Source organism: Falco naumanni, chromosome 9, assembly GCF_017639655.2.
Source record: "Falco naumanni isolate bFalNau1 chromosome 9, bFalNau1.pat, whole genome shotgun sequence".
Classification (NCBI taxonomy): domain Eukaryota; kingdom Metazoa; phylum Chordata; class Aves; order Falconiformes; family Falconidae; genus Falco; species Falco naumanni.
The window spans coordinates 30,476,258-30,488,960 of record NC_054062.1 but is presented as its reverse complement, the minus strand read 5'-3'; the positions used below and the strand labels follow the sequence as shown (position 1 = coordinate 30,488,960).

Here is a 12,703-nt window from a genome sequence, read left to right as displayed (position 1 = left end):
TCCCTGAGGAGTAGTTAAAGATAAATATACCTCGTTGTGATTTCTTTTGGCTAGTGATGTGAACTAACTTTTCCTTAGTCTACTTTACTATGAGATAACTTTTGTGGGTGTGGAGCTGGACACTTGTTGGGAGAGGTAATGGCTGTCACAAGTTTTTCTGTGAAAATGGTGAAATCATGTTGGCCTTGGTGAAAGGGGGAAATCTGATCTGGAATCGCAATTTTGGGTATGAAGTAGAAAGATTATTATCAGGAAAAAGGTAAAAACCTTGCATCTTGGAGACATTGGTAGAAGACCGTAAGAAGGATTGTTAGAACTGGGGTGGGGGGAAAGTTCAAAGAACGCTTATTTTGTGCCTGCAATGCTGGTTTCAAATTTTGATTAGAGGGGTTGTCCTCTGGAAGAATAAAACAAATGAAAAATAGTTACTGTGTAAAATGCAATTATATGAACAATACCTGACACTTCTTCTGACTATCATCCAAGTATTGGGGATTAAAGTTTGACACTCTCGTGACCAGACATACTTCTGTGGCCATAATACTGCTTTTCATTGTTGTTTTTAAAAGCAATCTGTCAGTCAAGCTGTAAGTGCTAGAAATTTGGTAACTGTCTGAAAGTTCAGATTTTTGTAGCCTGAACTGCATGTTTTCTCTGATTCCAGTCTTGTGCATCATTTACACTGACAGCTACAGTTCGTAGTCTTGTAGAAAGATTTAAGTAGGAGGCACAGCTGGGGACGTGCAGTCCAACCCCTTGTTCGTGGCAGAGCTCACATCACAGCTACAGCAGACTGCTTAGCTGTGTTTTGAAAATCTCCGCGAGATTCCTCCATCTTGGCTATGTCCTGGGGTCACTGCAGTCTCTGTCAAGGACTGTTTCACTAGGGCCAGCTGGGATTTTCTGTTTAGCAGTTTGTGGCAGTGCCTGTGATGTTTTTGCTGTGCCCCTCAGAGCAGGATCCGTAACCCCTTTGGGCAATGGGCAGTACGTCCCACCATCTCAATGGCCCTGTACTGGACTCAGCCCAGTATGTTAATGTCTTCCTTGCCAGTGGGGCCTCCAGAGTGGATCCAATATCCAGACATGGCTTCATCAATGCCAAATCCCTTAATAAACCTGCTGATACAAAATTGCATTCCTTCAGACTGAGCACATGCAAAGCGAGCCCTGCTATAGATCTCGTGCTTACCTTCATCTTTTCTTTCCTGCAGTCCCTTTTCCATCACCTGAAGTGCCAGGGCCCTCACTCTCCTCCAGCGCAATGCTGGCCCATGCTGCAGCATTCAGTCCAAAACCCATTCCCTGAAGTCCTTTGTCAGCAGCCACAGCCTGCACCTTGTCTCCGTCCTTGCACAATGCTCTTCCTTTCTTGAGTGCTGTGATGGTAACTTAATATTGATACGGTGTTTTGCAGGTAAAAATAGCAGAGTTTTCTCGAACTCCTGAAGACTTTTTGAAGAAGTATGATGAGCTGAAGTCTAAAAATACAAGACATCTAGATTCTCTAGTTTATCTACTGTCAAAACTCACAGAAGACAAAGAGGTTTGTTTCTTCTTTAGAACTGGATGTGTTGAAAGTAGCAACAATGTAATGATTTTAAGTACAGCGTGCATTTTGATGATAATGTTCAGCAAAATGCATGGAAATCAACAGATAACCAGTTCTAGCATTTACTGAATTATTAAAGCACTACTGAGAATTACTCCTCTTGATATAAACCACTAAGACATGGAAAACTGGGACATAAAGACCTGTGCTCTCATTCAGTGCAACAGTCTTACAGTCACGTGTTTTTTGCTTTAGTGTGTCCTGACCAGTGTTCACACAATCTTTTTTTTGTATATGTATGTACAGACACTCCAGTATTTGCAACAAAATGCCAAAGAAAGGGCAGAACTTGCAGCAAATGCAGCAACCAGTGGCAGCACAAATTTTTCCATTCCTTCATCTACTTCCAAGATCTCTCTACAGGAGCTCGAGGAACTACGCAAGCAGCTGGGCAGTGTCACAGCCAACTCCAGTGTACAGCAGGTACTGTCTCTTCCTAAGCTTTGGGCACAAAATCTTTCTCTTTCTGCTCATGTCTTTAGCTGTGGTCTTTTATCATTTAGAGGAATTCTAAATGTTTCTTTCTGTGCAGATAATCTAAATTATCTCTCAAATTTTATTAGTTAGATCACATTACGTTTTTGTGCTGTTCTTAATAAAAGTGGCCTTTTTCTGTTAAAGTCAGTTAAGGTAAATAAAGTTTAGGCCATGACAGTTCTAACTGGCAGGGGTTAATGTAGTGTCATTTTCCCATTTCAAATGACTGCTTTAAGCTGTGCTGACGTTTTCTTTTCTGCCCGTGGCAGTGGTTGCTCAGGAACTCAACAGCCATTGTGGCATGTCCTCATCCTTGCTAGGAGTTTTGCTCTCTCAGATGATATGGGTGCAATTCCCCATATAATCGTTCCCCAAGTGGACGCAGCTATTCCCTCCACTTAGCTATTTGAGCTCCTGAAATAAATGCTGCAAAGTGATAGCAAAGACAAAAAGAGGGAAAAAACCTGCTGTAGAAGTAAACTGTGTCATTGCACAGGCTTGGAAAACAGTTAAGCAAGTGTTTCGTTATCAGTAGGCTGAGAGGTAGAAAGTGCAGAAGGGCAATTATTAGTTATAATCCCAATTTTTATTTCCTGTAATCATTTGTAGAAATAACTGTGCTGTGATGAGTTGACCTTGGCTAGCTCTCTATAAATCCGCTTGCTCAACAGGACGGGGGGAGAAAAATAGGACGGAAAGCTTATGGGTCAAGATAAGGGCATTTTGGCTGCAGAAGGCACAGGAGGAACTGTGTATGGACAGTTATTTGGACAGAGGTGAGAGTGTGAAAAGTGGGGAGAAGAACAAAAGATTCTCAGAGGTCTGTACTAAGTGAGCAACTGGACTATGTGCAAATGCTTCTATTTAAAATTTTTCAGCTTCCCTTTGTTCCAGAGGTTTGTTTCTGTTCTGCCTTCTGATGACTGGTCAATAAAATCCCACAGGGGACAAGCCTCCAGGCTCTGAATGTGACTATTTCTGAGGGTGTCGGCCTGCTTGTGGATGCTCAGAAATCACACTGTGTCAGTCTCTGTTGTGGCAGTCCTGTGCCCTCACTCAGTGGAGGTTTATCTGTCTTGTTAGCACATGGGGTCTATCTGTACTAGTGAGTGTCTGCTTCACTCAGCCCTCACTCTGCAGCACTGCGGGCCCTGTCTTGGTCTCTTGGCAGCAGCCAGTTGAAAAGATCTGTGCCTCCCTGCTGCTCCGTTTATACTTAAGACTTAAAAAACTGAAACTCTTTAAAAAGGCCCTAATGTGCAGGTGTGTGGGGCCATTGAGTCAGTAGGGCTGTATCAACTCACATAGCTGAAAGCTCTGTGTCAAGAGTCTCTGCCGTAGCCACTTCCCAAGAAGACTGTCAAGTAGTCGTTGCAGTTGATTTATTTCTCCATCTCTCTTCTAAAGCCACGTTGTGCACTGGCACAAGCCTGGGGTGATCCTTCACACTGTATTAATGTACGTGAGGATCTCAGTAGAGCAGCTCTTATTTGTGGTCTTTGTGGCACCATCTTCATTCACTGGGCAGGGAGGGTAGCTATCAGTATTTCTACAGATTTGTTGTGGCACTGGTGGGAGGAGCCGCTGGGGTTGTCCATTTCAGCCTCCCTCTCGCAGCAGAACTGTCGCCCACACTAGATCAGGGCAGCTGTTGTTTTGTCCATCTGAGTCCTGCAAGAGGGAGTTATTCCACCTCCCTGCTGACTGCCACTGACTGCTCCCCCTCTGCTCTGCGGTAAGAAGTGTCTCTTCCTTACTGATCTCAATATCCCAAGAGTCAGCTTCTGTCTGTGGATGCCTGGACCTCCTGCTACTGCAGGGAGGAGCTTGGCTTCACCCATCATCTTGGTACTCGTCCTTCCTGTAGTTGCAGGCTGCTCTTAGACCTTCGGTTCACCAGATTCAGCAAAGCCCAGCTGCCCCCACCACTCCTTCTTGGTTGTGTGCTCGCTGCTGCCTGTCTTCCTCGACACCAGGGCTGTAGTGCAGGGAGCCCCTCGGCACAGTTGCCATTCATTGAGCATGAAGATGAGCTTTTTCTCTACCTCGATGGGTGTGGGCACTGTTATTGCTTAAGATGTCAGATGCAGGATCATCAGCATGATAGTGGCAAACTGTACCCCTATCCCCTGGGCTTTTAAATGCCAGGCTGACACCCAAGGGTCACACTTTCAGTTCTGGGAGTTTTATCCAGGCTGTCACTGAAGTCAGTAATGACAATGATCTAAATTTTAAGTTGTGGTGAGAAGGTGATGCATGCCCCTGAGACATGTGTTTTGTCACCAGTGCCACAAGTGCTGTGCCATCTGCCCTGTGATTACTTGGCACTGTCAGAGAAATCACTGAGTTGTCTTTTAGCGACGGGAGTTGCTGCTTGGACCAGTTTTGGCCCAAGAATCATTGAGGTGGTAAAAATTAAGTGTTCCCTTTCAGGTAGCTGTGTCCTTTACAGCCAAAACTGTGTCAACTTTTTAAAACTCTGCCAGTTAACAGATTCACACTAGAGCTGGTTGAACTCCAACAAAAGCTCTCTGTCTCTTGCATCCCAGGGAATCACTGGTGAGGAAGAACCAGTCCCTTGATGAAGAAGGTTCTGCATTGTTTCAGGGTTCTAGCTGCTCCTTATCATGATCACTATAAGGAATACTTTGAGTCCCTGCCTTTTTGTTAGGGATGAATGCCACAGCCGATAGGCTGTGATCTCACTGGGACAGAGGTTCCAGCATGGTCCCTCACAGTGCCGTGAGCTCATCTCATTTCAGGGACTTCCTTCAGGCCCAGTGTGCTATTTGGCTTATTCTTGTATAGTATAGAAGTAGGGCATTTTACAACAGGTATTTTCCAGAGCCAGGAAGGAAAGGAGATGACTAGATGGATAAAGAACTGGCTGGATGGCTGCATCCAAAGAGTTACAGTCAGTGTCCAAATGGAAACCAGTAATGAGTGGTGTCCCACAAGGGTCTGTATTGGGACCAATACTGTTGAGTATCTTCAACGGAGTAAGGAAGTTAAGGTCCTTCTAGCAGATCACACGTGCACGGTATAAGTAGGAATGTAGTGTTGCTTTGGGGTGCCTCTCTGACCTGGGGATGTTGTACTGGCATTATGCCAGCAGCAAGGCTGCAGCAAACATGCTCGGAAAGGTGGTGCTTGGAGGAGTGGTACCAGAGCTGATGCTTGTTTGGAGGCTTTCAAGACCCAGTACTGGGCAGCTCCGAGAATGTGGCAAATGACCAGGGCCAGCCACAGTGTGCATCAACTACCTCTCACATGTAAGAGTGCTGTTCTTTATGATACAAAGCTCACGGATACGTTTGCTTCCTTCCTAAATCCCCCTCTCTGAGACCTCCTGGGAGAGGAAAGTAAAATGACCCTTTGCTTATCCCATTTCACATACACATCTGTGGAGTTTAAGAAATGGCATTCATAAGCATGTCCCCTGTGTTTGTGTGCTTGAGGCTTTAAGTGTTGTTTAGGTTGTACATCTCACAAGCCTCTCCAGCTGATACTTCATCTTGCACTCCATTTATTTCAGTATCAGAGACCCAGAGCCAGGGGTAGAAAGTCTTTTGGTCTTTAAGAGCTTACTTCTTCGCTGGCTCCTATTCAGAGTAAAAAAACTTCATAATTTTCCAGCTATCTGCAGGTGGATTATCTGGATTGTGTTTGGCATGCAGCTACTCAGTGAGCACTGTGCAGAAACCAAGTTTAGAGGTGTTTGTTAGCCTGTCTGAAAGTGACCCTTGAGTAAGATGTTACTACTTCCGGAAGGAGTTTGCTGCCTTTCACATGGTGCACTTTGCACTAGTAAGCTGCCTGATGGTTGTGCATGTCCCCAATCTGCTCCCCTATGTCTGCCCTAGCACCTAGGTTGGTGGGGAGGGGTGCAGAAGGCATTGATGTACCCTCCAATAAAAAGGTGGCCAAAATATAAAGAAATCACCTCTGCAGCACTGAGACCAATAGACTAGATGATATTAAGAGACCAAATCCTGCACCGTGCTGTTGAAACATCAGCTATTTTGCTTCCTGTTCTCCCATTATCAGTTTACAGTCAATTTGTGCTTGAAATTCAAAATTTCTAGGACTTCAGAAGATGTCTTTGTTTTCCTTCTTTCTCTTTTTCCAACAGCCTGTTGAGCTTACGCGAAAAATCCTCCGAGATAAGCAGAACAAGAAGAATTCTGGTCAGCCCATTCCAGTATTTCCATCCTGGGTGTACGAGAGACCTGCACTTATTGGCGATTTCTTAATTGGCACCAGTTTAAGCACTGACACAACGGTACCTATAGGTATGTGATATGCAGGGAAAATTGCATTAGCTTTCATGTTTTGTACTTGTTCAGAAGAGCCATTCAGATTTCATCACACTCAGGATGAAAGCAAAACTTGGTTGCTTACACTCTGTAGGTGAAGAGCAGGGTTCAAAAAAACCCACAAACAAACCCAAAAGCCAAATTTACTTTGTTTACAGTGTTTCTCCTGTGCTGAATTCCAGCCCCACTGTTGATCCATGGGATCTAATCTGTTTTACGTTTCCCAGTCCTTTCTCTTGATCACAGCCTCCATAAAATCTTACTGTAGGAGTATGACATCTATATTCTCAACTGAAAAATCTGTAGTCATACCTGACAAGGGAATATCCATCAATCCACCCAGCTCAGTATTCTCTGCAGCAAGACTATAACAGCCTCCCTGATTTGCTGTCTGTCTCCTTGCCAGAACAGCAGGGGACTAATCTCTCCCAGTTGTGTTCTAGCTTTAGGCTGAACTGTGTATAGTTTCTTATTCATAAATTAGATATAGGAACTTTTTTTGGAGAAAAAAGCTGAGTTAGGGACTCATGCTTCCACTCCCCAGAACTGTGGAGGCTTCTACAAGAAACCTGTAGCTTTTTCCTGATGTGGATTTGGGCTGTGTTTAAGGGGGACATGAAAACAGTAGGCTTATTGTTGGAGGCGCCCTTAAATAGCTTGTTCACCAGGACATTTCTTCCATGGCCTTTTGAGAAGTGCTGTGAGGGTATGTTCCTAGCAAGCTCAGAACTATTTGTTCTGTCCCATACAATCCTACAAACGGAGAGGGACTGTTGCCTTGTTTCATGAGATAAACTTTGCTGTATTTAATGTTGTAGCCACTCTGTTTCCTGATCTTCTGATGCAGTCGATCATACTTTGGCTTGAGTCCTTTGTGCTTCTTTCAGCTGGTTTATAGTTGACTGCACCATTCAGAGACCCTACAGTTTGCAGTTCACCTGCAGCTTTTGCTGGGCTAGCATGTCTGTATTTGAACTGTTTTCTTGATACTTGAATCAGTGGAGTGGAGGTAGGGGGAGTTGTTGACACGATTGGAGCTTCTTGGGTCCAGCATAACTGAGCCCTTTTGAGTGGAAGGATCAGCAGCACAGGCTGTGGGTGATGTTCTCTTGGCCACAGATAGCAGAAGTATAGCCCTGTCTACTTGGTTTGCTTTGGTATAAAGGAACAAAGGATTCTGTTTCTCTGGAAAGCAAGGCAGGTGATTTTGGAGTTGACCCTAACTCTGTTTTATAATTCAGTTTTAGTTCTCTATATCTCGATTCAGCTTTTTCCTTTGTTCTCTTTGAATGGTAGTATGTCTTCCTTTCAAGTTGCAGGTACTAGACTGAAATAATAGGAATCTACTACAATCAGGTAGTACTGTGGCATGTTCTGATTGTGTTCTTTTTTTTGTCTTCTCTTTGAAAACAGGTACTTTGCCATTAGCCTCCCAAGAATCCGTGATTGTGGAAGACTTGCTGTACGTTCTGATTGGTGTGGATGGGAGGTACATCACAGCACAGCCTCTTGTAGGGAGGCAAAACCGAGCGTTTTCAGTCGATCCAAACTTGGACTTGTCCATCAAAGAGCTGGTGACCAGGATTCTTCCTGTAGCAGCAAGTTACTCTGCTGTCACAAGGTACCAAGATGACTTCCGTCAGAGGAGAATGTTCTCCTTTGAGCATCAGGTTGTAGACTAGAGAATCTGTCATTGTGCAGATGTTCGTTTCCAAGCTAAATTTAAACCTATGGTGATATATAAGAATGGCAATTTCTTTGAATTTGTTTTAGGTACATTTCTTTTTGCTGGGTTTCCTCTCTGTGCTTCCAGTTCACTTTTTCATTCACCTCACCTTCACTTTGTCCAAAATTGGTCTTGGTAAATTAAAGGAAAGTGTAAATAGGATATGTCTGACTTATTCTGGCTTGTTTCTTCCCACTTTGCTATGAATTTCTTCATGTTTCCTGCTTTTTGCTCTCCTCTGCACATGCAGGGCTGAGATAACCTTTGTGTACTTCTGAGCAGAACCTACTGCTGCCTAGTTTCTCCTAGCTACCTTAAGTAATTGTTAAAAGGTCCTTAGTATGAAGTACACCTCACAAACAGCAGGGAGTTGGAACTAGGTGATCTTTAAGGTCCCTTCTAACCCAAATCATTCTGTGATTCTGTGTGTGTTATGTAGATGCCTGCATTTGATTCAAGTCCCTAAAAGATCAGCAAAGAGAAAGCAGCGTTTTTAGGATGTGATTCATCCAGTCTCTTACATGTCTCCTTCCAGATGGTATGACTTGTGTTCAGAAGCATCTGTCTGTCTCCACTAACATGTATGGAGCCATCTAAATCTGGTCAAATGAATCCCTGTTGTGGCACATGGTGTCAGAAGCTAACAACAGTGCTTTCCCCATGTGTCTGGATGCACATTGCTTCCTTTTGAGATCTGTTCCTGTCCTTTAATCTGTTGCTTATGCAAAGACAATCACCTTGAAAATCCTGACTCTGGCTTTTTACATAGTGGTTTTGCAAGTAATTCTAGTTTCCCTGCAATTGGAGAGGAGATGTCTTCCCACAGCTTTCCATACATAGAAATGTGATGATGGGAAATAGGCAGGGGGACACAGAGCAAATGCGGAACCTGAAACTCCAGCTGAAGACTGATGTGCTTTCTGACAGATGATCTACTCATGTGCTTGTACAGTGTCCCAGAGATAAAATTCCTGAAAATGGTAGAAGGTGTGTTGCCTGAGAGTTTCCATTTTGCTTTTTACAGGTTTATAGAGGAGAAGTCTTCCTTCGAGTATGGACAGGTAAATCATGCTCTGGCTGCTGCTATGCGGACTCTAATCAAGGAATACATGATACTAATTACCCAGCTAGAACATCTTCAGAGACAGGGACTTCTGTCACTGCAGAAACTCTGGTTTTATATCCAGCCCACAATGAGGACCCTGGAGATTCTTGCTTCACTTGGTAAATTTTAAAAATACAGTCATTACATTTTGACAGGTGCATGAAAACTTCTGAGAACTGTACAGAGTAGTAATACAGGCAGGACGTGTGTCATTTTGATTTGATGTTATATTAAAGAAGAAAACCAAGGGGAATTGTATTTGTCAGAGCACTGTTCTTTTTTGAGAGTGGTGGACTGTAGCATTAAATCTACCCTTCAGAGCTGTCATGAGGCATGTCCATGCCTTTTACCCTCACAGTCCATGCCTTTCGCATCAGTTGTTTCCACCACTGCTGACTCTACTCAGCTTCGTTCCAAATGCCTCTCCAACTGTGGATGTATATCCACAAACCAATTCAACCAGAAGGAACCCCTGGAAGTTTCTTGTGCAACCCGTTGCTTACAGCTATAGCAGGTTGCTCAGGACCATGTCCAGGTGAGTCTGGACAATCCTCAGGAATGGAGATTCCCCACCATTCTGGGCCCTTTCCCATGGCTTCACCACCCTTTTTGTGAACATTTTTTCCTCATTTCCAGCTAGAATTGCCCTTCTTGTAACTTTTGGTATTGTCACTGTGCTCCTCAAAGAGGGATCTCATACCATCTCCTCTAGAGCTATCTGCTGGAGAGTGAAGGAATGATGTTCAGCAATTCCCAGCTTCATCTTCTCTTGGCTAACCCAGCTCTCTGAGACTCTCCTTGTATATACCCTGGGCACCAGCTCCCGACCATTTTATTAACCTCTGCTGAACTCTTCGTTTTGTCATTCATACTTGTGGAGCCCAAACTGAATGCAGTGTTTCAGGTGTGGCCTCACCAGCGCCGGGCAGAGGGGAATAATCACTGGCAGTGCAGCCCTGGGTGCAGTTGGCTTTCATTGCTGCAAGGACATGCTGCCAATCCACGATCAGCTGGTTGTCTACTGTCGCGACGGAGGGAAGACACAGTCACTCAATATGAGTGATCAGCAGACTTCGTTTATTGTCCCTTACAGTCACCTTTTATGCCTTGTTATAATTAGCTCATACATATTACAAAAGTTAAGCTCATTATTGGTTAGTTGCCTAAATACCAAGCCCGCCCCTAGTTTCTCTTCTGTCGTTATCTGTTCCCACCTGCAACATTCTTTTCCCACCGAAATCTTCCTGTTATTGTGTAACAAGAACAGCCAAAGACGGTGTATTTTTGCTTTACTTCAGATAAGCTGAGAGCGATGTGCATTTTTGTCCAGCCAGCTGGACTAGGTCTATGTGAACTTTTTCAGCTAGCCACATATCCACAGTCCACCAGGACTCCATGACTGTTCTCTGCCGTGCTGCTCCTCAGCTAGCCAGTCCCAGCCTGTGCTGTTGCATGTTGTTGTTGGTCACAGATGCAGTTGCCTCAGTAATTTTGGTTAAATTATTTGACATGAGAATACTTGTGCATTTCTCTCTACTCAGCTCAGATAATTTATCTGGACATAAATATCTGTTCTGCTTACAATCTGGAGTTGGATGATCCCTCTTGGTATTCACATTACCTGAAATTTTCAGTTTTTCAGAGCACAGCAATTAGCCAAATATATTGAGGTTTGCTTTGATCCAAAACTCACAGCAGTACTGTATTTCTTTGTTGCTATATCCTTTTTGTGAAGGCAAAGTACAAATTTCACTATCAACCAGCCTAAATCCTGGTGTTTGAGCTGTATGCGTGGCTACCTCAGTGTTACAGTTGGGAACAGAAGGGCTTGTGAGATCGGAGGTTTCTCAAGCAAGTCGCTGAGGGGTGTGTTTCTTGCATTACCACCTGGAATTTGGTTATTGCTTTTTTAGATTGTTGATCATTTGGGTTTTCATTTCAGGATGTTTCAGGATGTAAGCTTTTGGTTGTGTGGTGGAATGGCCTTACATCTTCAGCAGGGCTCTACATCTGACAGAGAGATCTGTGACTTAGTGTTGTCAGCTAATCGACTGCTAACTTTGTTACATTTAACAGCACAGCTTGTGCAATTAATCTGTGTCAGCTTTGTGTCTTATATCTGTATTTTTTAAATTTTAGCTACTTCTGTGGATAAAGGTGAGTGTATGGGAGGATCAACCCTGAGCTTGCTCCATGACAAGACTTTCAATTACACGGGGGACAGCCAGGCCCAGGAGCTGTGCCTGTATTTAACCAAGGCAGCCAGCGTGCCTTATTTTGAAATTCTGGAAAAGTGGATATATCGAGGCATCATTAATGATCCGTACAGGTAAAGAACAGTTAAGGAATGAAAATTAAATGCAAAAGTTAAGAAATACTGTTTGGGTCTTTGGCTTCTACTTTGTTAGTGCACCTATCCCTCTGTTCTCTAGAGTCTGTGTAACCTAGAAACCTGGACCTGGCAGCAGTTGAGGCAGTATTGCAAGGAAGAGGAGATGCTGGAATGTGTTTAACTACATTTGTTATTTGATTCAGTGGTTACAGAGTCAGACACACTCTCACTTGCTTTATTTTTCCAAATTCAAGGAAATCATGTGCAAAAGTCAATAGCACAACAGTTCAAATATGCAGTCCACTCAAATTCCAACTCTCCGTGCCTGTCCCCTTTAAAGTATTCTCTCACATCCTCTTCCTCTTCACAACAGGTGTGAGCCCTCTTCTCACGGGGCACGAGTGTAATTCAGTGAATCTATGTTAAATGTAATCCACTAATATGCTAATCTGATATGAGCTAACAACACTTTCTGAAGTTTCTTGGCTTTTGTAGAGTCATTTGAAGTGTTTTGCTGTGTTTAATATTTTATGCAGCGTTATGTTTCCCACTTTCTCAGAATCTTAAAGGGGGTGAAACTTGAGTTAAAATAGCTAAAATTAATGCCTTCCTGATGGTGAAGAAGGCAGACAAAGGCCAGCTTCCTCACCTCTACACTGACAACCAAGTAATGTTTAGACTTGGTTTGCAAACCCTATAAAATTCTGTTTCCGTCATAATTGATTGCAGATCAGCAGAAACACTCTGCATAATGCTCCCCTTAGTACAAATACAGACTGATTTCAGTTCTTGATTGGAATGTGTTTTCATGAGACCTTATCTCTGATAGATCGTATTACCAGTTTACAGGTCAAAAAAAGTAATCCTCATTGTACCACTTCCTGCTTCTAAAAATCTGCTTTAACTGTTCAGTGAGTTTATGGTGGAAGAACATGAGCTGCAGAAGGAGAAGATTCAGGAGGACTATAATGACAAGTATTGGGATCAAAGATATACTGTTGTTCAGCAACAAATTCCCTCGTTCTTGCAGAAAATGGCTGACAAAATACTAAGCACAGGTAAGTAGAGATATGCTTTTGATGTAAGAGGAATCTTGAGGCAAGCGTTACCATTCGCTGGGTAAAGATAAATGTCA

The 12,703-nt window shown here is 43.5% G+C and overlaps 1 protein-coding gene across 6 annotated transcripts in view; it reads left to right on the top strand.

The window, feature by feature from the left end:
- The window catches only part of TUBGCP2 (tubulin gamma complex associated protein 2), a 35,609-nt gene that overhangs the window by 1,859 nt on the left and 21,047 nt on the right, over nt 1-12,703 (top strand). For all 6 annotated transcript variants that reach the window (XM_040606618.1, XM_040606621.1, XM_040606619.1 and 3 more), the window contains exons 3-9: nt 1,418-1,546; nt 1,859-2,035; nt 6,222-6,381; nt 7,819-8,026; nt 9,156-9,355; nt 11,376-11,565; nt 12,481-12,626. In XM_040606618.1, the coding sequence (XP_040462552.1) occupies nt 1,418-1,546; nt 1,859-2,035; nt 6,222-6,381; nt 7,819-8,026; nt 9,156-9,355; nt 11,376-11,565; nt 12,481-12,626 (1,210 nt within the window). The remainder of the gene's footprint in view (nt 1-1,417; nt 1,547-1,858; nt 2,036-6,221; nt 6,382-7,818; nt 8,027-9,155; nt 9,356-11,375; nt 11,566-12,480; nt 12,627-12,703) is intronic.